This window comes from Myotis myotis, unplaced genomic scaffold (genome assembly GCF_014108235.1).
Source record: "Myotis myotis isolate mMyoMyo1 unplaced genomic scaffold, mMyoMyo1.p scaffold_m19_p_8, whole genome shotgun sequence".
Classification (NCBI taxonomy): domain Eukaryota; kingdom Metazoa; phylum Chordata; class Mammalia; order Chiroptera; family Vespertilionidae; genus Myotis; species Myotis myotis.
The window spans coordinates 74,630,949-74,658,896 of NW_023416390.1; the positions used below are offsets into that span (position 1 = coordinate 74,630,949).

The window sequence follows — 27,948 nt, forward strand, 5'->3', positions numbered from 1 at the left end:
AGTGTCCTGTGATTGAGAGTTAGATAAAGAGGTGGCACAGATACACACAGTGGAGTACTACTCAGCTGTAAGAAAGGATGAAATACTGCCATTTGCAACAACATGGATGGACCTTGAGAATACATTGGCCCATGACTTACGAGTGTCCCGACTAACGAGTTTTTTGAGATACCAGCTGTCTCTCCGCCGATTTTTTGCATTGAGTTACTAGAGTAATTTGAGTTAACAAGCTCCTTAACGAGCTCGGTCTCAGAATGAATTAAACTCGTAAGCCAAGGCCCCACTGTATTATGTTAAGTAAAATAAGTCAGTCAGAAAGAGCTAAGAACGATATGATTTCACTCATACGTGGGATATAAAACTGAAACTCGTGAACACAAACAGCCATGTGGTGGTTGCCAGAAGGAAGGGGGTAGGGTTGGTGGGGGTCCTAATATATGGTGATGGGGAAGATTTGACTTTGGGTAGTGGGCACATGGTACAATGTACAGATCTTGTAACATAGAAACCCACACCTAAAACCTATATGATCAATATCACCCCAATAAATTTAATTGAAAAAATAAATTAAAAAAATAAAACCATATTTAAAGAACAGCCAAATTATTTTTCTACCTTTTACTATCCAATCACAAAGATAATATTTTCAAACAATGCTAATTACTTCCAAGGACATATATTTTAAACCAAAAAGCATATAACAATCCTAAATTTTGAAGTATGTTATATTTAATTATCTACTATTAAAGATCAGTTAAAATTTGCTAATAAAAGAGCAAGAGTCTAATAGGCAACTCCTGGCCCTGATGCTTCTGCGGGGTACTTGATGGCTTTTAACATGTTCCTTTTTCTTTTTACATCGGGGATATTTGGTTGTATAAATTAAATAATTGGAGAAAGTGTCCCTCAAATTAGGTACTCTTTCACCAGTCCCGAAGTTGTAAATATAAATGTGTCTACATGGACAGTATAACAAGGAGGCCTGCCATCTCCAATGACAGTGGTCAAATACTACATGGGATTCCAAACATCAGAGTGGATGAATATTTGACCAAACTGTCTCTCAGCAAGGCTGTTCTAAAAGGGACCCCTCTTAGCAAGGATTGTTCTGGTGACAGTAAGTTTTAATGTAAGTGGGGAAACAGTGGAAGTTGTTGCCAAATTAAACATATTGTAAAATGTGATATAATATAGAATATTATAGAAAGAGAATGTTAAAATTAGTTGATGTGTGGTGAAAAGAAACCAGGACTTGGCATCAAAATTCTCTATTTGGAAGCAGTTCTCTCAAATTAACAACTAGGAAATGATGTGACTGCATTGAAAGTACTTTAACACTCTGAGCGTAAATTCTCTCTTCTGTAAAATAAAATTAAATATACAGAAACTCCTTATTATCTGAGGATAATTCATGCTGGGGAAAATGCCACTTAAAAGTGAATCTATTTAAAATGGGAATTAAATTATTTTAAATAAATAATAAAAGGTCTAAATGGGCCATTTTCTGGAACTAAAGAGTTTGCAAGTGGGTTTATTTGATCTAATATAAACGACCCTGCAGATTATAATTGCAGCTATGCACTCATTAGGGAAAAGAATAAATCAGCTACGGATATTTCTTTCATAATTTTATGATTACCCTATAAAAAGACTCATTGTTTTATGACTGGCTTGAGCAGTTTGATTATAGCATCTTTTGGCCTTTGAGTCACTTTTCATCAATTTTCTCAAGAGCTCCCTTTAATCTCTGATGTAAGGATCACTCTATTTTGTGCTTCATTTGCAACTAGAGATTGACAAACAAATACCCTGTTGCAATGACAGCACATGTGTGTCAATGAGGATGTTTGTGGCCTGGGGGATGGCTTTATAAGGGGTCAGTTCACTGGTGATTCAGATGGACTCCTTACACTTATCTCACACTAATTACATGAATAAAACATATATAAACCACATGTAAAATATAGAAGGTATTTGCTAAAATTTTTAATATTTTTAACTATTTGTTTTAACAACTATTTCAATCAATTCTGAGAATAAGCCTGTAATGTTTATATAAAGCCTGCTATCTATATTCTATTGGGTTTATAATACTAAAAGCACATGAAAACGAAATCCATAATAATTCAGCCTGTTCCCAATCTACCTGACCCCTTACATCCTAGGCTGAACTGCTTTGTCCTCCAGAGAGAAGGTTGCTGCCATATATATATCCTCATGTTTCCAGGCAGTGGGAGATTTTCTTGGACACTCTGGACTTCTCTTTTTTGGGGTTATTTTTGTTTTCAATATAAGTGTAATATAAGGGTCTAGGAATTTATTTGGAACCCAAATTCAGTAATAGATATAGTCATTCTGCTTAATGAGAAATACCAGTAAGATGTAGAAAAACAAATTGACTCTCTATTCATCCAGTCTTAAGGCTATAAAAGAGAGCAAAGCACTCCCTACAAAATATGTCTCCATTTAATAAAAACCCAAATTATGATAGGGTAAGTTTGCCAGCAATTCTGAGTCTTTTTTTCTCTCCTCCCTTGGGAAATATTTGGAACTCATTATCAGCAACAGTGATATTGAGCCTACTATTAAATTCACAATAATTACTTGCAATGAAGGAAAAAAGATTGCCTGGTAAGACCTCCATAAAAAAAAAAAAGAGAGAGAGAGACAATGAGGCATACTAGTTATAATACACACACAATTCAGAGAGGCCAATAGGCTTAAGCTGCATATAGTTCAAAGAATATTGGCTCAGATGACATTTCCATTGAACTCATTCTGTAGTCAAACTTCATTCTGAGGCTTCAGTGACAACATGAATGTGGAAATTTTAAGCAGCAACAATTCTAAAAACTTGTTAACACTTGTCACTTTATACAGTCATAAAAGGAAATGGAGTCAAATGCAATGGTTTTCTTTTCTGACCATTCCTTCAGATCTAAGTAGCCAGCAACCGTGCACCTTTGTAGTGCCATGTATTGAACAATGGCTCCTTTGTGATCAATTGAATTAATTGAAAAAGATGGTTTAGATAGCTCTGGGCAATTTAAATATGACCCAGGCAAACAAAAAATATGAATGGAAAAGAAAATGGAAAAGGGAATACAATAATGCAGAGAAAGGAAGAACATACCTACTTAACCTTACATAGTTCATTAAATAAACTATCTGAGCAATTTACAAGAATGTACCTGTAAACCCCAATGCACCATAGACACAAATACAGTAACAATATGAACTGACTTCAAGCTTATAGCATATTATTTGAATACTAGAGGCCCAATGCACAAAATTCATGCAAGAGTAGGCCTTCACAGCTGTGGCTGCCTGGATCCCTCCCTCGCAGCTGCAGGCAGCTGCCTTGATCCTGAGGCTGTAGACCTGGCTTCCTCCTGGAAGGATATCCAGTCTAATTAACATATTATGTTTTTACTATTATAGACTAGAGGCCTGGTGCACGAAAATCTAGCACTGGGGGGTGGGGGGTGGGAGGGCCATCAGCCTGGCATGCACCCTCTCCCAGTCTGGGACCCCTTGCTCCTTATCGCCTGCCTGCAGCGGAGGCAGGAGAGGCTCCCGCCATTGCCGCTGTGCTTGCCAGCAATGAGCCCGGCTTCTGGCTGAGCAGCATTCTCTGTGTGGGTGTGCACTGACCACCAGGGGACAGCTCCTGCATTGATCGTCTGCCCCCTGGTGGTCAGTGCATGTGATAGAGACCAGTCGTTCTGCTGTTTGGTCAAATTGCATATTAGGGTTTTATTATATAGAATTATTATTACTGGTTTGTTTTTTACTTAGGCATTCTTTTTTTAAAAAAATATATTTTATTGATATTTTTACAGAGAGGAAGGGAGAGGGATAGAGAGTTAGAAACATCGATGAGAGAGAAACATCCATCAGCTGCCTCCTGCACACTCCCTACTGGGTATGTGCCCACAACCAAAGTACATGCCCTTGACTGGAATCGAACCTGGGACCCTTAAGTCTGCAGGCCGACACTCTAGCCACTGAGCCAAACCAGTTAGGGCGGCATTATTTCTTCTGAATATGAGTTTAATATTTAAGGTATATGCCCAGTTGTTGGCAGGAAGTGGCCTTCCAGAGCTTACATCTACAAGGGGTTGGTGAACTTGTACAGTGAGGGACGGGATTCAATGTCACTAACCTCAAGTTGATGGTGGTCATTCCTGATGTATGCCCAAAAATTAGGTTATTGAATAAAATGTTTCCATGTTTAAGTATTTTCTCCTGTGAATTTATTCGTAATCATTTGGTACCTGACAGAAAATACTAGCAGTAACAAAAATTCATTAAGAGCTGGTCATGCCAATCTATTCAACTAGAGGCCTGGTGCACAAAATTCATGCATGGGGGAGGGGAGGTCCCTCAGCCCAGCCTGCACCCTCTCTAACCCGGACCCCTTGGGGGATGTCCGACTGCAGGTTTAGGCCCAATCACCCCTAACTGCCTCTGCCTGCCGGCCTCGTCACCCCCAACTGCCCCCCTTGCCAACCTGGTCACCCCTACCTGCCCCCCCCCCGCTAGCCTGGTCACTCCTAACTGTCCCCCCCCACCAGCATGGTAGTCCCTTACTGCCCCCCCTGCCAGCCTGGTCGCCCCCAACTGCCACTCCCCACCAGCCTGGTTGCCCCTCACTGGCCCCCCTCTTCCAGGCTGGTCGCCCTTAACTGCACCACCCCTGCTGACCTAGTCACCTCCAACTGACCCCCCCACCATCCTGGTTGCCCCTCACTGCCCCCATCTACTGGCCTGGTTACCCCCAACTGCCCCCCCTGCTGGCCTAGTTTCCCCCAACTGCCCCCACCTGCCAGCTTGGTCACCCCTCACTGTCCCCCTTGCAGGCCCTGGTTGCCCCACACAGCCTGCTGTTTGGTTGTTTGGTCGCCCCTCACTGCCCCCCCCCCCCCCCCCCCCCCCGCTGGCCTGGACACCCTACGCAGCCTGCTTGTTCAGTCATTTGGTTGTCCCTCCCTAATCCCCCTGCTGGCCTGGCTGCCCCCTCACTGTCCCCCCTGCTGGCCTGGCCACCTCCTCACTGTCCCCCCTGCTGGCCTGGTCGCCCCACACAGCCTACTGTTTGGTTGTTTGGTCATCCCTCACTAACCACCTGCTGGCCTAGTCACCCCACGCAGCCAGGTGTTCAGTTGTTTGGTTGTCCTTCACTAACCCCCCTGCTGGCCTGGTCACCCCATGCAGCCTGCTTGTTCAGTCATTTGGTTGTCCCTCACTAACCCCCCTGCCGGCCTTGTTGCCCCACTCAGCCTGTTTGGTCATCCATTCTGTTGTGATGGCCCCTGGCTCTTTATCTACACTAATAAAAGACAAAGATGCTAATTGACTGTATCTTCGCTACGCCATAAGCCATGCCTACTAGCCAATTTGAGTGACTATATGCAAATGAACCCAACCAAGATGGCGGCCGGCAGCCATGGAGCTGGAGCAAGCAGGAGGCTTGGTTGCCCGGGTGATAGAGGAAGCCAAGCTTCCCACTGGCCCTGAGCCAGCTGTGGCCTCTGCTCATGGCAACAAAGTTTCAATTATAGAAGACAAATAAATCCCAGATACCTGCTTCCAGCCAGCCTCAGCTGGGAGCTTAGGTGGCTGGGGGCCATGGCCAGCCTGCAAACAGCCATCAGCCCCTCACCCAGGCTGGCCACACCTTCATGGGGTGAGGGTCCCCGCTGCAGGGCTTAGCCAGCCTGAAAATGGCTAAGCCTGACTGCCCCTCACCTAGACTGGCCAGGCACCCCAGCAGGACCCCCATCCTGAAGGGCCTGTGGCCAACCTGCAAACAGCCATCAGCCCCTCACCCAGGCTAGTCAGGCACCCCAGCGGGGACCCCCACCCTGAAGGGGCTGTGGCCAGCCTGCAAACAGCCATCAGCCCCTCGCCCAGGCTGGCCAGGCACTCCTATATAATAAAAGGGTAATATGCAAATTGACCATAACAGCAGAACGACTGGGAATGACTGGTCACTATGACACACACTGACCACCAGGGGGTAGATGCTCAATGCAGGAGCTGCCCCCTGGTAGTCAGTGCACTCCCATAGGGGGAGCTCTGCTCAGCCACAAGCCAGGCTGATGGCTGCCAGTACAGTGGTGGTGGTGGGAGCCTCTCCCGCCTCCTCAGCAGCACTAAGGATGTCCAACTACAGCTTAGGCCTGCTCCCCACTGGCAAATGGACATCCCCTGAGGGCTCCTGGGCTGCCAGAGGGATGTCTGACTGCCAGCTTAGGCCCAATTCCCCAGGGAGCAGGCCTAAGCCAGCAGGTGGACATCCCCCAAGGGGTCCCAGACTGCGAGAAGGCACAGGCCGGGCTGAGGAACCCCCCCTCCCCCAGTGCACAAATTTTTGTGCACCGCGCCTCTAGTATATATATATATGTATACACACACACACACACACACACACACACACATATATATATATACACATATATATGTTTTAATAACATGTCTCTGTATAATACCTGTTGTCATCATAAAAGTGCTTCTCATTATGGAGGGAGAGACTAAATTAATTGAATATGATGTGCTATGACAGAGATGAAATAGCATATTCTTGCTTAATTTGTTACCCTTCCTTATCCCGGTTTCTTTGATCCCCTTCCTGAGAGCACCTGCCTTCCCCAATGCCCCTCAAAGAAATCACTGCAACAAGAATCCCAGGCTCATACTCTGCTTTAAACACAGTTATTAATATTCTCATCTCATACTTGATAAAATGAAGCTCATAAAATTTAAATAATATTTGCAAAATCAGACAGAAAGATTGGAACAAGGTTTGTCTTACTCCAACAGCATGTACCTTTCACAGATCTCAATCTCAGTCGGTCCAAGTCAGGTATCAGATGGGTTGCCTGTATTCATAGATTTTATATTTTCCTTTAGTAAAAAGTAATTATAAGTATTATGCTAACAGCTTTCTCTGCAGTAACTCTTCATTTGCTTTTGGGTACTTGTTATATTAAATTCTGAAAGCAGTGGAAAGTTAGATTTTTTATAAAATGCTCAGTTAACCTCATGTAGCTCTCTATGCTAGGTAACTACTTTTTATTCTCTAAAATATCATCTGGAATTTTTATCCAAGTTTTTAAAGTGCAACATTTGTTTTAAATATATACCCCAGTGGCCATGGATTTGTTTATTTTCTAATGTAACCAAGTGGAGAAAAGGTATGATCCTGACCTGCAATGTAAGGCAAATCTCTGGCAAGGTTAGAGATGGAAGATGCAGCAATAGGTCTTATTCATAGTTGTCCATGGGTTTCCCTGAGAGAGGGTTTTCCTGGCTTATCTGAATATTGCTTCAGGCACCCAGATACCTTTCATCCTAAAGAACACTCAGTTTAGGCAAGGTACAGATTCCATAGCTTTTCAGAATAAAATGGACTAGTCCCAGCCATGACCGTCTATTTGGGATGGTAGACACCTGAGCAAGGAAGTACTAGTAATAGACACAGTTTTCAAGTCAAGAGAGACCATGGTATCACAGGACTAGGGTAGTTCTTTCTAGGGCAGAAGATCAGGTTCTTTTGGTTTTGCTTGGAAATAAAGAACTCCAGACTTCTCAGTGAGGAGCAAACTTATATGTTCTGATCTCTCACCCCAGTAACACCTGTGAGTCCCATTAAAAGCTATTAAAGCTTGTCGAACCACTGTCAATACATATATACAGCAGAGATACTCCAAATGAGGTGCTCCCCTTGGGATGAAAAGCGAGAAGGTCAGAGAGAGTGATTTTGACAGTTCTGGATCCACTCTGTCTATTGTAGTCACACATTCCCTCTCTGGAGGACTGGCTCCCTGCCTGTATCCCAATTAGATGGAGTAGATAATATGCAACATTATTGATTATGAAAGAAGTATTCAGAGAGACTTATTTTTTATGTTTTTTGTTTGTTTATGGGGGCTTGGGGAGTTTTTTTTGTTTTTGTTAATCCTCACCTGAGAATACTTTTCCCCAATGACTTTTAGAGAGTGGAAGGGAGGGAGGGAGAGAGAGAAACACCAGTGTGATGTGAGAGAGACACACCGATTGGTTGCTTCCCACATACACTCCAACCCAGGCTGGGGAACGAACCTGCAAGCCAGGTACATGCCCTTGATGTACCATTTGGTGTGTGGGCTGACGCTCTACCACTGAGCAACACCGGCCATACCCTTCGTGTTGCAATCTGAGATCCATTTCCTCTTATTTTTAAATATACCTATAAATCATGAAAATTTTTGCAAAGTGATATAGCACCCAGCCCAGGTCCATGCACATAACAGGAGCACTCACCTGTACAGAGTGTCAGTTGCAAAGGGGCATATGGAACAAAAGGGATTTGGAAACACCTGAACTTGGTTCAAGTCTTATCTCTGCTACTTAAAAGCCACATAAACTTAACCAGGTTGCTTAATTGCTTATCCCCTCACCTGTAAAATTATGCCTATACTTCATAGTACTCCTGTAAAAATTTACCAAAACACCCCTGGCACCAATCATTGTGCCTTTGTACAAATGACATTGCACAGTACTTATTGTAATATTTTATCATTTTGCAAATTTTTTTTAAAAAGTAGTGCAAATGAGTTCTGCAGAGGCCAGCTCCAAGTCCAAGGACTTGCTATGGAAATACCAGCTCTAACTCATAGGTATCCTGGTTTCTTTCTTCCATTCTACCATTTAGCTTCCTGTTCTCCTGTCATAGGAACTAGTTAATTGATACAGGAAGTAAGTTGGAACTGTTACAGTGATTGGACTGTGTCTGATCAAGAACACCACACTGCTTGCCTTTGAAATCTAAAAAAGAAAAGCTAGAAATTTGAAAGTTGTGGGGCTTGTAATTAATATTAGATTATTGTTTCATTATGGGCTACAGTTGATAGAAAAATGGTATGCCATTTTGGAATCACAAGAGGCAGGCTAGCTGACATAGTAAAGGAACATATTATAAACTCACATACATTGAATTAAAAATACGAAATAAGAAAAAAAATCATAGTCTGGGATTCAGACCTTTCTTAGAATGTTATGAAGTAATCATCATGAGTAATTCATGAGGTGCCAAATTTAGCGAGTTCTCCATTCCACTGAAGTGATGCAAATTCAACAAAGACTACGACTAATCCAAATATTAAGCTCTTCTATTACAAGCTTTGATCTTTGAAATCTATCTAAAAAGATCCCTCAGTGGAAGCTTAGCATCAGTCTCTCTCTCTAATGTAAATTAAATTGGATTCAAACTGTTCTGACCTTGAAATCTTTAACACAATTAGAAAGTATACATGCTAGTGTCAAGTGTACATTAAAGAGACACTTCAGATGCTGGGAGAGGAAGAAAGAGCTCATTTAAAAATTGCCCCTCAGGCCCATGTCATCCTGTGGATCTGAAGGTGAGGTGTGGCTCCTGGGGCAGCATGTCCGGAGATCCAGCTCACCTCACCGGCTTTTGCCTGACAACCCAGTGAATTCATGAACAGAGACAACCAGGTGAGCTTTTGCCTTTGATAAAGAAGTCAGCCAAGAGCCGCAGGTGCTGAAGGCAGACTCCCGTGCCACTAGCTAGACCTCTTAGCGTGACTCCATCATCTCCACCCCCCCCTTGTAGTCTCTGCCCCATTGCCAGGACCAAGGGGAACAAAGCAAGTGGCTGCTACAAAAAGACAGCTGCTGGCAGACTGTTGTAGACAGACAAGCCGCAGGTGGTGCCCAACCTTTTCAGCTGCACATTTCGGTCTCTTTTAAGAAATGAGTTCATCTGTGCCACCCAATTCTGCTTGATTATCGCGTGTTTTAGGCTGTGCTCCGTGATGAGGGAAGCATTACTCTCTGCCCGGGTAGTGAGAGGAGTGGGGCTGGAAGGCTGGAGCTGGAAGATTGGGATGGGGAAACTGGGGAACTGGTGAGGGATAATAAAGGGTGTCCCAAAATTCACGCAAGAAGTAATTTTGATAGAAAACACAGGTTTGTAATTAAAAATTGTAAATTTTTATTGATTCATAAGGTATACAGTATAAGGTTATGTATGAAATAGCACTTTGGGTAAATGGCCTCCACGGCTTTGCTGGCATATACCCAAAGCCGTGGTCTTCATTGTCCCTGCTCCTGGGCCATAATTGGTACTTGGTAATGCTTATCAAATTGAAGGGATTGAAATCAAAGGGCAACAGATATTAGAATCTGATTCAATAAAACAAGTAAAATTAGGCTTTTATTTTTTGTTGTTGTCAATGCTCACGCAAAATTCAAATCTTGCGTGAATTTTGGGGCACCCTTTATAATATTCCACAAGGCTATCTCAGCAGAGTCCTCAGGGGAGATGCTTCAACTTTCAAAGGCCATGTGTCCTATTTTTTTTTTGGTACTACTCTATTCTTTTTCATAGTGAGGGTGGGCACACATATAACCAAACATACTCATTTTTATATTTTTCTCTGTGGGTCCTAACATAGAGCCTTGAATGCAACAGATAATACAAAGTGCTTGTGCGGTTGAACCCGAGCAGCTAGTAAAGAAAACAACGGCTAGAAGAGCTATTGACCGTGGCATTCAGTTCTCACTGAGTATCACCTCCTCAGCAGCCTTTCGTCCCCCTTCCCTCACTTCCCCGACATGCTTGTCATTCTCCACCACGTGACCTGTTTTTATCACAGCACTCATCAGCATCTGATATTTTTGTGTTTATTTACTTGTTGATTTGCTACCTCTCTGTCCTATTATCACCATCTAATTTTCCACTAGAATATTAAGTTTATGAAGTCATGGATTTTAGCTTCATACATAGTGTAGCCTAAGTTCACGGCACTTGGAAAGCATTCAATGAGTCTTTGTGACATACATGAATACATTTCTACAGTCCTGTCTTCAACAACACAGGGTCATTCTGTAATTTATTTCTCACACTGCTACTCTTGACAGTGAAAGAGGTTACCATTAGGTGCCTGAATAATGAATCTTTGTTGAATAAATAAAGGGGAGAAAAAAACCCACAGAATACATACATATTTAAAGCAGAGCACTGGAGGGTTTGTCAGATTTCAGGATTAAGGAATATTTTTTAAAAGGCATTATTATACCTGACAATTGGGAGATCAAAACATCTAAGGGTTCAAGAAAAGATTCCCAAGAAGTTATCCTACTAGAGCAGCAACTGTCAACCTTTTTCATCTCATGGCACATAGAAAATGGTTACTAAAATTCTGCAGCACACCAAAAAATATATTTTTTGCCGAGCAGAGAAAAAGTAGGCATACTTTTGATGCATTCACGCCAGTTGGCTACTCTTCTTGTTGGTTGTTGTCATTTTTGTATTAGGCAATCGAAGGGAAAAGAGGTCAGTGCCCCTAAGTAGTCAGGTATTGCATGTTTTAAAAATTCTTGCAATACACCAGTGGAAAATTGCTGTGCTAGAGCATCTGAAATTGGCTAGAGGTGATTTGTAACTCGTGCCTTATCTATGCACCAATGGATGCTATTTTGATGATTTCCAAGCATTTTACACACTAGATTTCTCAGGTAGTTAACATTCCTTCCCTGGTTCCACTGTGCATTTGTTTACACAATGACTTTTCCCATGAAGTCTTTGATTGTTTATTTTTGTTTATTATCCTAAGGATTATAAAAGGTGAACTTACATTCAAATTCTAATTGCCTAGAATTTTCAGGTTTGGAATGGGTTTTTGTTTGTTTGTTTGCTTTTCTTTCTAGTAGACAAGCAGGGTCTGATGAGTCCACATCACTAAGAGAAAACTGAAAAATTAAAAGTGATATTTTAATGTTACACTTACAATTTTGGGTCTTATTTTTAAAGGCAGTTTGTTAGCATAACATGACAATCTGTCATGTTTCACTGACTTAGCACAGTGGCAGAATGAAGACTTTCAGGAAAATTATAACCAACATTTTCTGTCTCCTTGCAGTGAACATATTCTTAGGTGATGATACCTAAATTTTCTGTATTTATTTATTTATTTATTTATTTATTTAATTTAATATATTTTTATTGATTTTTTACAGAGAGGAAGGGAGAGGTACAGAGAGTCAGAAACATCAGTGAGAGAGAAACATCAATCAGCCACCTCCTAAACACCCGCCACTGGGGATGTACGGGCAACCAAGGCACATGCCCCTGACCAGAATTGAACCCGGGACCCCTCAGTCTGCAGGCCGACGCTCCATCCACTGAGCCAAACCAGTCAGGGCTAAATTTTCTGTATTTAGGTAGGGGAGAGGGAATACGCAGGGGCTGGATGCCTCTGGGTATGGGATCCAGTCTGCATCTCTTCCTGTTCAAGCTTCCCCTGATAGTCCAGAACCACCTGTGCAATGACAGATATTAAGAGAAAATTCTCCAATGCGCCAGGTACAGTGGTTCATGGGAACTGGGGCTATTCACCCATGAAGAACCCAAACAGTGTGTTTTTCCCCCTAGACAGACATATCATTAAAATTTAATTAATCCCCTGGCCAGATGGCTCATCATACATGCACCAAAAGTGTCAAGGTTTTGATTCCCAGTCAAGGCCCATACCCAGATTGCGGGTTTGATCCCTGATCAGAGCAGGTATGAGAGGCAACCTTTTGATGTTTCTCTTCACATTGATGTTTTATCTCCCTTCCCTTCCCTTCCCTCCCCTCCCCTCCCCTCCCCTCCCCTCCCTCCCCTCCCCTCCCCTCCCTTCTCTCTCTCTCTCTCTCTCCTCTCCCTCTCCCTCTCCCTCTCCCTCTCCCTCTCCTTCTCCCTCTCCCTCTCTATGATGTCCCTCTCTCTCTGTCTCTCTAACATGTCTTTCTCTCTGCCTTTCTAAGATCAATACACATGTCCTTGATTGAGAATATAAAAAGTAATTCATGCATGATAGAAAGTAGAAAGAGGCAGTAATGGGGGTGATGACGAAATGCTTCACACAAGGAAAGGTGCCAAGGTACAGGGCAGTACCCACTCAAGGATGCAATGAACTAGGCCACACTGGAGCACAGAGAGCCAGCTGGACAGTGGAGGGTGATGGGGACAGAGAGGCAGGCATGGTGAGCTCCTGCAGGTCCTTGTGGACCATGCTGACAATACAGGACTTCATCCTTTCTCTCCTGTTTCATTCTACCCTTTACCACTGTAAGAGTCACACATCCCCGCAGAGGCCCACACAGGCGAGGCTGCAGTGCTGATGGCTGTGGGATAACCCGGGTGGGTCACCACTGGACAAAAGAGGAACCAGTCATTCTGAAGAAAGATATCACCAATGTGAACAACACCTCTCATGTGTATAAGTCTTTAGTGAACTCATCAACATACAATATCACTGATTTATTTCTTTATTTACTGTCTGTTTTTCCTCAACTAGATTGAAGCTCCATGAGAATAGGGAAAGTATCTTTTATTCCTCTATTGCTGCAGCCTCAACTCCTCCAACTGTAACTGGCACATACGTGTGTGCTTGTGGAAAGTGAACTGATGACTCTGAAGTCAAGAGGAAAACAAGGGTTCAGACTTGCATTTTTAAAAGTTCACTCAGGCTATGACTATAGCATATGGATTTAATGAGGTAAAAGGATGAGCTTTGAGAGTGGGAGATGAGAGTGACTGAGCCTATGGAATAATCTTTAAAAGATTCTAGGGAGTTTCTGACAGCTCTTTCTACTGCTGGTGGGTAGGAAGATGGAGCTGGAAATGTACATACACTAAATTAACATATTGCAGGTACCCTCATACATCACATCATTTAGTTCTCAAATCAAAAACAGTGCCTACTAGTATAATATGTGGATGAATTCCACTTTATAGATGTAGAAGCTGAGATTCAGTGTGAGAATGACGCCAGGGTCCCTGGATAGTCAAGGCCAATGGGAGCACAGAGGCCTTGTCAAATACACCAGAATGGCCAAGGCCGCACTGAGCATGAGCCTAATCGGGGTGCCCAAGGCTAAGATACACAGCTGCAAGGCTGCAGCGATCTCACGGTATGCTGTGCCCTTCTGTAACCCAAATGATGGATGTCACTGTTGGCAACTAGCCTTCTTTGTCTCTGGAGTAATAAACAGGCTCCTGACCAGCCAGTGAGAGAGAACAGCTGAGCAGAGCAGAGGCTAGAGAGCTCAGGGAATCAGAAGCGAGAGGCACAGAGAATGTAGCACCTATGTGTGCAGGAGACGCTAGAGAGCTCAGACGGAGTTGAGAGCTGGTATTGTAAGGCTAAGAGCTCATAGAGAGCCAGTGTGCTGAGCCAGAGAGCTTAGGTACCACTGCGATGTGAGGTGGTGAGTCCAGGAGGCAGTGTGCGGCTGCTCAGATAAGAGCTGTGGGTAGAGACTAATGCTGCTTTGTGGGAAAGATGTACATTTTAACCAGCCGGTGTCAGGCTGCCTGCCTGTCTGGACTTTGCTGGGAAGGATTGTCTTGTCTGATGTCCATGTGGCCATTGGCTCCTGCAATAAAGACTCAGTCTTACTAATAGTAGTATATACCCGCAACCTCTCATGGCTTCTCCATCTAAGACCTGGCATCCTAAGAGGTCCAGCCCAAGGCAGAGGGGCTAGGACCTGACACCTGTAACAGTGAGCAGAGGATAAAGGACTAAGTGGGAAGGGTTCGAGAAGAAACCAGCCCTGGCATAGTCAGGAGCAATTGAGAAGAATATCTGGACTCAGAGCAACTCAGACCAGCAGAGCCATGCAGAGCGTCAGAGCGCGCCCCTGCTGTCTGACACTCAGAAAACTTAATTGGGTTCAACAGCTACACTATGAGCCCAAATCTACACAACTTTAAAGCAGACGCCCATGCAAATTACGCCATGCTGCTGATCAGAAAATTTGAGCAACTCTAGATCAATCACTGAAATGTTGGTCCTAAACTTGCCATTTAGTTTTCAGAGGTTCTTGGCAGGCTCCAAATTGTGCAGGAAATGGCACATTCTGTTTAGTTATTGTGATTCCTATAATTCATTTCGAGTCATGCTCTTTGCAGAAATAGTTTTCAATTTCCTTAGCCACCTTTTGCTAATAATATTCTGCTACTGTTGTTAGCTCTGCCCTTTCCAGGGTCTTCAGCGGAGTCCACAGATGAGCCCCTTTTCCTTGCTGCACGCTGCCTCAGTTTTTCAGATAGCCCCACGCAAGGCCCCCAGCACACGCCTCATCAGCAGCTCAGAAAGGAGCCCGTTTCTAGTGCCAGTGATCCAGTCTCAGGACTTTTAGACAACTGCGTCCAAATACCGTGGCACCCGCTCCTCCACCCCAATTTCATGATGCCTCCAGCTTGCAGTTCATCTTGCCTCCTTCTCCTCTGATTAGTGCCTATTCCAAATTTCTGACATTTACTCATGATAAACTGTAACTCTCTTTCAGGACTAGAGAGCTATCCCAAACCACATTTGTGTTCATTCCTGTTATACTCTTTTTTAAAAAATATGTTTTTTATTGATTTTAGAGAGAAAGGAAGGGAGAGGTAGAAGCATCCATTGGGTGCCTACTGGGGATCGAGCCCACAACCTAGGCACATGCCCTGACTGGGAATCGAACTGGCCATCTCTCAGTGCATGGAACAGCACATCAACCAACTGAGCCACACCAGTCAGGGCCCTGTTACACTCCTGTTACACTCCTTGCATGGGCACATGTTGTGGTCCCTACTGTAGCCTGGTGGCTGGACTGCTGTGCTGTCTGTGTTTCTGAGTATCGATTGCTTTCTGCATTCCTTGCCATTATGGAAACTTTATTTCCTGCCCTACCACCTTGCATAGAGCTGGGGCATGGGACTAAATTTTGTCTAGTAGCATATACATGGGAAAGATGTATGCTCCTTCTAACCTCTTCCATAAAAACCTCCACACAACCAGCTGGGTATAACCCTCCCGAGAAACTTGGTTATTTTAAAGTGGTAGAGCCTTCTTTAATCAGTATTATTAATTGACTTTGTGAAGCAAAAGCTACTCTACCCTTTTCATGAGTGAAAAATTAGACTAGTCTATGATGTTAAGCCACTTTGATTTGGGCGTTTACCTGACACAGGAGCCAGCTTTACTTATACAAAACATACTCCTTCCCAAAAGAGGCCAACATTTGTATAACTAGTTGAGCTTATGGCCTTTTGAATAAACACTGTCCCACATGGCCAGCAGCTCCTCTGGCGTGGGCCACTGTTCGCAGGCAGTTCTTCAATCTCTGCCTGATCGTAAGGAACTGAGAGGAGGCCAGCTTCTCTCTACTCCCCATGTCAGCCTCATGTTGCCTCCAGCTGGCCAGCATGCCGTATGCCCGTTTGCCAGGCCACAGCACACGGAAAGATACTCAAAACTAAATTGTTCAGGGTGAACATACACAGGGGACCACATACCTCCATGGCCGCAAGTCTGTGAGCACTCGGTCCAAGCCGTCCACTCCGAGAGCTGACAGTTGACCACACATTCCACCAGGCAGTGAATGCTCATTCTCTGTGGCTTCGCCAAGTTACGCTGCAGATGGAAATGAAATGTGATTTCAGCAGATAATTCAAATCAACATCAAGTCGAACCATCATATCCTTCTATGGGAAAGACTGCCTTTTATTCTTTGATAATAATCTTTTATATTTTTTTTGGGGGGGGAGGGATATCCTTTCTTATTTAAATTGATGGCACTTGCATAAAACGGCTGTCCTTACCTCACAAAATCAAAATTGTCAGCCAAAATTTCTTTTTATAAACTTTAGAATAGACCTGCAATTAGGGTGCTGGGAAAGCAGGCGGTTAAATTCTCTTGGTCCCCTGCTCGGCCAGCCGGGGACCAAGAGGATGCTCTGTTAAATGCAAGCACCCTGCAGTTCTGGGTGAGCCAAAATGAACAGCTAGCTGGGCTAAAACATAAATAAAAAACAATAAAGCCCAAATCAATAACCCATCTAAGGTTTATTAAAAAGACCAATAATGCTAAAAAACATAATCATGGGCTTAATCATGAGGAAAGTTGGTGATAGAGTTTGCTTTCCTCCCGTCCACTCTGAAACCCATATCTAGGCAAAATCTACAAATTGTCTAATGATCAAGGTAGAAGAGGTCTTAGTGAAAGAAGAAATCATCTAAGAAACACAGAAAGAATAATAAAAAGTTCTGCTTTAGGAATCACACACCATATACACATTGAGGAAAACTTTGACTTTCAACACATGTTAGGTGTTAGCATTGTCCATACCAAGCTGAAATTAATGATGACTTGGCAAGTGGGCAACATGGCAATTACCACAGGGAATGTATGATCTATACAAGATGTATGGATATTCTAGTTAGGTTAATAATTTGGTACTTATTTAAACTAATATTTTTTAAAAAATATTTGTTGGACATATGGTATTAGAAAGCAGAGAAACTGATTTTTCTATTAATGAAAACTTTATATCTTTCTTTGTATCAAAATAAAAGATTTCTTATACATTTTGAATGTAAGGTTTTTCACTTATTTGGAGTTGCTGTACATTGTGAATTTATTTTTCTTGAAGCCTACAACTTCTTGATAAGCAGAGGAGATGAAATAAAATGTTAAATAAATCACTGACTTCTGGTAGACAGAACTATGCCAGTTTCAGAATTTCACCAAATGGGACATCTGATTTCAGATGGTCTGGTCTCAGAGTTGGTCTATAGCTATGTGTTTGGTTTAGAGAGTGTGTGGTCATGACAATGTTTAACATGTTAAATCAGGTTAGAGGAGGAAGGTTTTGTTTTGATGTTAATTTCTACTTGTGTACTCCCCTTTGTTAGGAGACCGGGGATAACGATTATTTTGCCAGTTTGTTAAGAAAAGTTTCTGTGGAGATCTGAATTAACTGGCCCCATATCTTCCATTTATTTGAAAGATTGTTTTCATGATTCCTATTATGTGAAAGCATATTGTCATATTTATTTCTATTATATTTCCCCTTTAATGCTTTTCACCTGTACATTGGGAAGCAATGCTGACTTCTTTGGAACAGCTTTTATACAAACTTTATATAGTTTATCACAGGTAGAAAAGGGAAACAATTCTGAACCTGCTCATTTGAAATTTGGTAAGGAGACATTTTAACTTAGCTTGAGAAGGAGAATACAACTGAATTAATTATATAACAATCAGATACTAAGAAAGCAGAATATTCTAATAGCGAGTGTCAGTGTTCGTCATATATGGAATGGACAGTGTTTATCACATATGCAGATGAATCACCTGCCCAATACAGAATCATATCTAAATATTAGAGTCACCTGATGTCAATAGTTTGTTGGTCAGCAAATACATCTAAATAAGTTCCTGAAAATCATAAGAAATATTTTTTAATGAACTCACATCCCCAGTGCCAATGACCTTTCCCAGTCATTGTGATGAAGTTGAAACTAGTGGGATATAACTCTACTATACTATTACCAACTGAAAACAAATATAAACAAATTACCTGCTCACATTGGTCCATGCTGACTGGCTTGCCATCACTGCGCACACAGCTCAGAAGGCGGGTCCTGACGCCTTGCCCACAGGTCGCATTTTCACTCAGCTGGCACGTGCTCCACTCTACATAGAATCACCACAGTGAGTTTCAAAATTCTGGGCATGTGAGCAAAATACAACAAACCTAAGGTTATCTGTACTGGTGGAAGACAGTGTGTATGTAACTCTAAAACCACTTCAGCTGGGTTTAAAGACATCATGCAATTCTTTCATAGAAAAACAATCAAATTAATATGAGTGAATTAACTCCCTACGTGTTCTTTAAGGTAAAAAGCCAAATGTTTGTTAGAAACCATCTCATAGTTGGCTGGGAAGGAAAGGAAAGACACTAACCAGGATGAGAAAGGAAGACAAGTTTGGAATCCTCTGTTTGCTGGGGATAGTTGAGAGAGAAAATAACACAGAAATGAAGCTAGTCTTTGATGTGAACTTGAAAATGTTTTCAAGGAATAAATATAATTAGCTAAACAATTTGGTACAGTGAAGCCAAAAGAGGCACTGTAGAAAAGAAAGAGTTCAACCTATTTAGAACTATAGCCTGTTCTCAAAACTCTAATTTTTAAAAATTATTCTCATCAAAGAAGGTTTTATAGATTTGGCTCATTGCATTACAAAGTAGACAACTTTTGAGTTAGAATAAATTCTCCTGCTTCTTAAAAAATTTTTATTGTTGGTATGGGTACAAAGGAAGATCCTTGATCATATGCAATGAGACCCTTTTTAAGGAGATTTTCCATAATTGTTAGATGATCTAAGTTTAACAGGAATAGCAAACTTTGTGATGAAATCAGTGTTTTAAAGACACGCTCTTCCAATAAAGCAAATTTAGTTGTATTTGAAAAAATTTCTATGAAAACCAAGGTTCTGACACACCTTTATCTAAAGAAAAAGAGGAAAACATGAGATCATCTTCACCTATAAACACAATCATACAGCCCCACAGAATTTACCACAAAGTTTTCTACATGAGAAATCTCAGCAGCGCCACTGGGGTGTCAGTGGGGAATTTCTTCTAGAAACCAGTATTGCTCTGCCCCTGCAGGCAGAGGGCAGGTTGGATATCAGTATTGAGTTCAATACTGAGACTTAACATGGTTCCGCATTTTGTATATCTGTTACTGCAGGAAATGGTGGGTAGCAGATCAACAATGTGACAGATCAATGTAACTAAACAGTCTTTGGTATTAGACACTGTGGTGTCCAGGAAAAAGCTAAGCATTTGGCTGAAGAATGAGGCTGTCATGATTCCCACTGCCTCTCAAACATCCCTGTCCAGCAGGCCTACCATTCATCCTCACTGAGGCCCATAGAACAAGTGCATTGCAAGCTTGAAGTTCTTAAAGTAATAGAGACCGTTAAAGAGCTACATTCTGTGACAGAATGATTATATTCTTTCCTAAATGATAAAATATCCCATGATATTTTTTATTGTTTCAGTTTAGCATGGCTTAATTCAACTTGATTCTGAAACTTTGTCAAATCTTTGAATTCAGAGATTCTAGGTGGTGTTGCTGAATCTATGTGGCAAGAGTGGGCATGTGAAGTGGCATTGGAAATGTCAAATCCTCAGCCTGCTGTGCAATGGATTCGCACATTCTACTGGCAGTCCTAATCTGGAGAACGAAAACCCATGCAAACGTACTCCGTTAGTCAGTGCTACGGGAAAAGGGCATACCTGTCAGGTTGTACTGGAACTGGAAGCAGTTTTCATTGAGGAGGCAAGGCCGCACCTGGGAGTCTTCAGCACATGCCCTAGAGCTCAGCGAGGGTCTCAGCAGATGGCGGGTTCTTCTCTGCATTGTGTGGGGATCACATGACTATGAAAATCAAAGAGCAGGCAGAGTTAGGCAAGGCCCAGAGTTCGTTGATAAATCATGATTATCTGTATATATGTAGGCATATGTACAATAACTACAGGGAAGAGACTACTGAAAATATTAAACATAATATCATTCTGTGATTCAATGAAAATAGTTTGTGGTTTTGTCACATGACCACTCTTTCTTTTTTGTTGTTATTGTGGCAAAGCTGCATTTTTAATCTCCCATGCATAATTAGGCACATAGAGACCATTTTCATCAATTAAATGTACTCTGTACTCTCAAATAGGCTTCCCCTTAGCAAGAGATGAATTCATTTTGAATGTTTAAATTAACATAAAAAGGAAGACTGTCCTTTTGCCCTCAGATAGTCTAACCCAGTGGTTCTCAACCTTCCTAATGCCACGACCCATTAAATACAGTTCCTCATGTTGTGGTGACCCCCAGTTTCATTGTTACAAATTGAACATAATTAAAGCATAGTGATTAATCACAAAAACAATATGTAATTATATATGTGTTTTCCGATGGTCTTAGGCAACCTCTGTGAAAGGGTTGTTCAATCCCCAAAGGGGTCGCGACCCACAGGTTGAGAACCACTGGTCTAACCCAATAGAAATAACCATTCAGAACATTTTAATGAGAAAATCATTTTTAAAACCCTGGAACAAATAGATACACAGAGAATTATGAAACCAGTATTGCCAACAGACCAGAAATTTCCTCCTATTTCAGAGGCTCTTTGAGCCACCGAAGACAAGTCACTGCATGCCGTGGACTTTTCAATATAATAAATGTATACATGTGAACTTCAGATCTCCTGCAAATATCACTTTTCCTGTGGGCCCACATGTTCTCTCATATAATGCCCTTGATCCTAGTAAACTTACCAGCCACATCCTCAAGCTCCTTCTTTTGGAGTAATCTCCTCTCAGCCATCCTACATCCTCTCCTTCCCCTTCCTCAGAACACTAAGCAGGTCTTCATCAGTGACAGTCATTCTTTTACCAAAGATAAATTCTTCTCTTCTTTCCTAAGTAACATTCCACCCATGCTCAGGAATTGTTCTATATATGCTTCTAAACAAATATACATACACCTGCACTTATATGTTACACCTGCCCTTATATATTATTATTCTTTGTTACCCTGACTTCTTCCTTTTTTATAAACTCATTGAAGGCATGGTTTCTACGTGTCATGTCACTTCCTGAAATCTTGGTATATATTTTACACAGTGGTTGTTCAATAAAGACCAGTAAATATAGTCAAAACCACACAATTCCAGACCCAGAAACCTAAAGAGGCACAGACATGCTTAAACCCCGGGAGAAATAAAAACCTCTGAATTAAGGTAACCAGACCATCATTTTAGTATTTGAGATATTTTGTTTATTTTTATTCCTTTTACCTTTTCAGATATTATACCAAGAGCACAACCTGTAAAATGAATCTTCGCTACTAATCAAAATGATAATGTTGGATTGCACTGAACTATGCAGGGAAATGCCATAATTTTTTTTTTTTTTAAGTTTCAAGTGTTTGGAGCCATTGAAAGACATTTACTATTCATTTGACTTTATAGTTGGATAACCTGTCAGTACTTGTCATTTTATATTTAAATTGTATTGAATGATCAAGAAATGCCATTAAAACTAGGTAATTATGAATTATCTGTAAATGAATCCCTTGCTAAATAATTACTAATAATTTATTATTAGTTCACTAATTAATTTGTTCACATGAGAAGGAATAATAACTTAAGTAATTTGCCAATGAAATAATATGAAATTATCTTGGTAGATACTCCTGATTACTTCTTTTCTACCTTAAAAAAATGTCTGAACCAAATGAGTATGTGTAAAGACTTAAGTGACTGCTTAGTGTAAACCATCAAATAAAGCAAAAGAGAAAACAACACACGCACACATGCATGTACAAATGAAATTGCTAAGTAACCTTGAACAACTCACTTATATACTCTTTCCTTATCTAAACCTAGGTAAGAAAGGGGTATCATTTTATAAGATTTAAAATTTTCCTCACAGTATTATCACCCTTGAGTCTCAAAGACTGCTGGATATGATTTTAAAATATCCTCTGGAACCTAACCTGTCATTCATAACCATGAAAAACTTGGTAACCACTTTCTGGAAATTAACATATTGAAAACCAACACTGTAGCTAACTCTCTCACTAACACTTCTTCCATAAAAACAGGCAAAGAGGGGAGCATGAGTGACTGAGATCAACAAACACAATCCAACTTAAACTTAGGCAGCATTTTCATATTCCACCTTATAAAGATTTTCCTCGCACTGCTTAGAGGTGATAGATGGGATAGCATTTCTCCTTACTTTTCTCTCTGTTAGCCATTTATAAGTTCATACAGGTTCATACAATAATAGATTGGTCACAGGGATATGGGGATGGAGCTAAGAAAAAAAGAATAAAGGAGGCTTACATTTGGTTGATTTCTTTACTTGATCAAGACTCCCAAATATAAACCTGGATTTCCTATTTTCTATAAACTATCCTATCTAATAAAAGAGTAACATGCAAATTAACCATCACTCCTCACTCGGTCAGTCCGTCACAAATATGGCTGTGGCCACAGAACTGGAGTGAGCAGGAGGCTTGCATTGCCCCCTGGAGATGGAGGAAGCCAAGCTTCCCGCCTGCCCTGGCCAGCCCTGAGCTCTGCTCAAGGCTACAAAGTTTCAATTATAGAAGCAAAATAAATCCCAGATATCTGCTTCTAGTTGCCTCCGCTCAAGGAGGGGCTGGGAGCCTAGGTTGCCAGGGGCAACCCAACCTGGGCTCCACTTAAAACTACAAAGTTTCAATTATAGAAGTTAAATAAATCCCAGATACCCGCTTCAAGTCCACTGGCATGGCCAGCCTGAAAACAGCCATCAGCCCCTCACCTAGGCTGGCCAGGCACCCCAGCGGGACCCCAACCCTGATCCGGGACACCCTTCAGGGCAAACCAGCCAGCCCCCACCTGTGCACCAAGCCTCTATCCTATATAATAAAAGGGTAATATGAAAATTGACCCTAACAACAGAACAACTGGGAATGACTGGTCACTATAACACACACTGACCACCAGGGGGCAGACGCTCAATGCAGGAGCTGCTCCCTGGTGGTCAGTGTGCTCCCACAGGGGGGAGCTCTGCTCAGCCACAAGCCAGGCTGACAGTTCCCAGCACAGCGGTGGTGGCGGGAGCCTCTCCTGCCTCAGCAGCACTAAGGATGTCCGACTGCAGCTTAAGCCTGCTCCCTGCTGGCAAGTGGACATCCCCTGAGGGCTCCTAGGCTGCCAGAGGGATGTCTGACTGCCAACTTAGGCCCAATCCCCTGGGGAGCGGGCCTAAGCCAGCAGGTGGACATCCCCTAAGGGGTCCCAGACTGCGAGAGGGCACAGACCGGGCTGAGGGACCCCCCCCCCCGAGTGCACTGGGCCTCTAGTATATATATAAAAGCCTAAGTGACTGAACGACCAGAACAACCAGAGCAACCAGTCGCTATGACACGCACTGACCACCAGGGGGCAGACTTTCAATGCAGGGGCTGCCCCCTGGTGGTCAGTGCACTCCCACAGTGGAAGCGCCACTCAGCTGACCAACTGGTCTCAGCAGCCCACCAGCCCTATGGCAGCCACTCCCTCCCTCAGTAGTCCTGCAGGTCCAATCTGGAGAACGGGCCAGGCACCAATGGACCAGCACCTCCGGCATGATCCTGACAGTGCTGCTGGTCTCCTGGAACTTGGCCTAGGACACCCTGGCTGCTTCCCCTCCCTAGACACTCGGCAAGGAAGAAACAATATAAAAGCAGCTTCCAGGTAGCTCCTGACAACCAGTGCGAATATCAGTGGGACGGATCCAGATCCTGGGCCGGCAAGGGCATCCCACAGCATGCCCCAGAGAGCCGATCACATCTACCCCTCACCCCACCCCCTTCGGGACCCCACCCATGCATGAATTTATGCACCAGGCCTCTAGTATTTATATAAAGACATTTTGTCAACTTTCTAAATAAAATGTGAGAAAGCAGTGTGTTGATTACTAACCTAAAGTAAACTCTAAGCCACTTCCATGATAAAGATACATGTTATGTAGCTCAAGTTCATTTGCTAGGAAAGGAAATGACCAATAAGATCAGTTACAGTACTCCTCACTTATCCACAATTTTGCTTTTTGTGGTTTCAGATACGCAATGTCAACCATGATCCAAAAATAAGCAATTCATAGGTTTAAATTGTTTGTGGTTCTTAGTAGTGTGATAAAATCTTGCACCACCTCATCTGTGATGTGAATCATCCCTTTGTCTGGTGTATCCATACTCTGTATGACCCCCACCCATTAGTCACTTCACATTTGTCTCCGTTTTCAGATCAATTGTCATGGTATTGCAGCACTTGTGTTCAAGACACCATTATTTTACTTAATAAAGGCCCCAAAGAGTAATGATACTGAAAATCTGGATATGCCAAAGAATATTCCTTTAAGTAAAAAAGTGTGTGCATATGTATAGGAATAAAAGATAGCATATAAAAGATTCAGTACTATCCATGATTTCAGACATCCACTGGAGGTTTTAGAATGTATCCCCCACAAATAAAAAAACAACAACTACTATAGTGTCTTGTACATATGACCCTTTAAGAGATTAGTTTTTCTAACTTATTACCTTTCAAAACCAGCACTTACCTTAGAGTTCAATCATTCCTTACGACATTATTTCTTCACACCTTTTGTTCTTTCTAGCAATAAGGCCTTTACCCATAGGTCTGACCTGAATATGTGTATTTATTTGTCAAAATTAAATCAAATATCCCTTCTATCATCCTCTACTGACTTCCTTGCTCCCCTATAAATGGAACCACCTTATGTAGTACACATTTCCACTGCGCTTGTACATGTATTGATGTATGTGCATTCCTTCCCATGGGATATGTAAAAAAAAAGACCATGTCTTAATTTTCCTGGAAATTAGAGGCTTGTTCTGTGTCTGCCATACAGTATGCAAATAATAAATATTTGTTTTGTAGAATAATTTGGTTTTCGTCAGCAATACAACTGGAATTTTGTAAGCGGCCATTAGCAGACAAATGGTCAACTCTGGACTATGATCATCTTGCCTGAATGTAAGGATTCTCTGTAAGCCTGTATCTGAGGGAATAGAATCATTTCTGTAATTCTCATACATTCATATAAAATTTAGGTGACAGCTTTTTTGTACACCAATAATGAACTCACAGAAAGGGAAACTAAAATAGTAATCCCATTTACCATTGCAACAAAAACATTAAGATACCTAGGAATAAATTTAACCACAGAGATAAAGGATCTGTACTCAGAAAATTTCAGGGCACTGAAAAAAGAGATAGAAGAAGACATGAACAAACGTAAGAATATACCATGTTCATGGATTGGTAGAATCAACATCATTAAAATGTCCATACTACTCAAAGCAATCTATAAATTCAATGCAATCCCCATTAAAATACCAATGGCATACTTCAAAGACATAGAACAAACTCTCCAAAAATTCATCTGGAATAAAAAAAGATCCCAAATAGCTGCAGCAATCTTGGGAAAGAAGAAAAATGTTGGAGGAATCACAATACCAGATATCAACCTATACTACAAAGCCACTGTTTTCAAAACTGCCTGGTACTGGCACAAGAATAGACACATAGACCAGTGGAACAGAACAGAGAACCCAGAAATCAACCCAAGCCATTATGCTCAATTAATATTTGACAAAGGAGGCAAGAGCGTACAATGGAGTCAAGACAGTCTTTTCAATAAATGGTGTTATGAAAATTGGATAGATACATGCAAAAAAAAATGAAACTAGACCACCAACTTACACCATACACAAAAATAAACTCAAAATAGATAAAAGACTTAAAAGTAAGATGAGAAACCATAAACATCTTAGAAGAAGCCATAGGAACCAAAATAGCAGACATTTGTTGTAGCAATATCTTTACCGATATAGCTCCTAGGGCAATGGAAACTAGGAGAAAATAAACAAATGGGACTTCATCAAAATAAAAAGCTTCTGCACAGCAAAAGAAACCATCAACAAAATAAGAAAGCCCACTGAATGGAAGAACATATTTGCCAATGTTATCTCTGATAAGGGTTTAAGTTCCAAAATTTACAGGGAACTCATACAACTTAACAAAAGGAAGATAAACAATTCAATCAAAAAATGGACAAAGTATCTAAATAGACACTTTTTGAAAGAGGACATACAGAAAGCCAGGAGACATATGAAAACATGCTCAAAGTCACTAATCATCTGAGAGATGCAAACCAAAACAACAATGAGGTACCATCTCACACCTGTCAGAATGGCTATCATCAACAAATCAACAAACGACAAGTGCTGGAGAAGATGCGGAGAAAATGGAACCTTCCTTCATTGCTGGTGGGAATGCAGACTGGTGCAGCCTCTGTGGAAAACAGTATGGCATTTCCTAAAAAAATTAAAAATGGAACTGCCATTTGACCCAGTAATACCACTTCTAGGAATATATCCCAAGTATACAGAAATACTAATCAGAAAGGATATTGCACCTCAATGTTCTTAGCAGCACAATTTACAATAGTTAGGATTTGGAAACAGCCTAAATGCCCATCAGCAGATGAGTGGATTAGAAAATAGTGGTACATCTACATAATGGAATACTATGCTGCTGTAAAATAGAAGGAATTCTTACCATTTGCAACAGCATGGATGGAACTGGAGAGCATTATGCTAAGTGAAATAATCCAGTCAGAGAAAGATAAGTACCACATGATCTCACTCATTTGTGGAATATAAATAACATTATAAACTGATGAACAAAAAGAGATACAGAGGCAAAGAGGCAATGAACAGACTGTCAAACTAGAGCGGGAAGGCAGGGGAGGCGGGGGGAGGTAAGAGATGAACCAGAGGACTTGAATGCATGCATATAAGCATAACCAATGGACACAAGACACTGGGTGGGGGGTGAGGGCATGTGCTAGGGGGGAAGGTAGAGAGGGCCAGTGGAAGGTCAATTGGGGGAAAAAAAGGAGACATATGTACTACTATTTGTAATACTTTAAACAATAAAATAACATTTAAAAAAATTAGATGACAGTTCCCAGAATAATAGTCTATTATTAAATTAATAAACATATCAATAAATAAATATTTATTTACCGATATTAATGATAACAGATAACTTAGATATTTTAAATAAATCCAAATAAGAATGTATAATTTGATATTTTTCTCATTAACACTGAACTATTAATCAGTGTTTAATAAAACCTGGCATAATTCCAAATACTTGTGAATTTAAGTTATTCTGCAAATTTCTTGTCTGGAGATGAACATGGCTCCAAGACCTAGCCTTGTCAGCTCCCATCAGATACAGACACCCAATGCCTTTATTCTGTGACAGGGTTTATCTGATAATTCTGAGATGGACTCTCCCTAACTTAGCCAATTAGCCTTCCTGTCTACAGCTGTGCTATTTCTCTCTATATCTTTCATGAGGCAATAATGGATATATGCTCTGAACTTAGTTTTATTTGGAAAAATGGGGTTAAAAGATTCACAAAATACCATTGCAATGTGTTATAAGGAAATTTTAAATAAAATTGAACCCCGTTCTCACAGG

General features: G+C 41.5%; 1 protein-coding gene across 1 annotated transcript in view; it reads right to left on the reverse strand.

The window, feature by feature from the left end:
- Positions 1-27,948, reverse strand: part of THSD7B (thrombospondin type 1 domain containing 7B) — a 755,959-nt gene that overhangs the window by 31,519 nt on the left and 696,492 nt on the right. The window contains exons 17-19 of the mRNA XM_036320836.1: positions 20,135-20,276; positions 18,407-18,522; positions 16,340-16,457 (exon numbers count right to left, since the gene is read on the reverse strand). Of these exons, the coding sequence (XP_036176729.1) occupies positions 16,340-16,457; positions 18,407-18,522; positions 20,135-20,276 (376 nt within the window). The remainder of the gene's footprint in view (positions 1-16,339; positions 16,458-18,406; positions 18,523-20,134; positions 20,277-27,948) is intronic.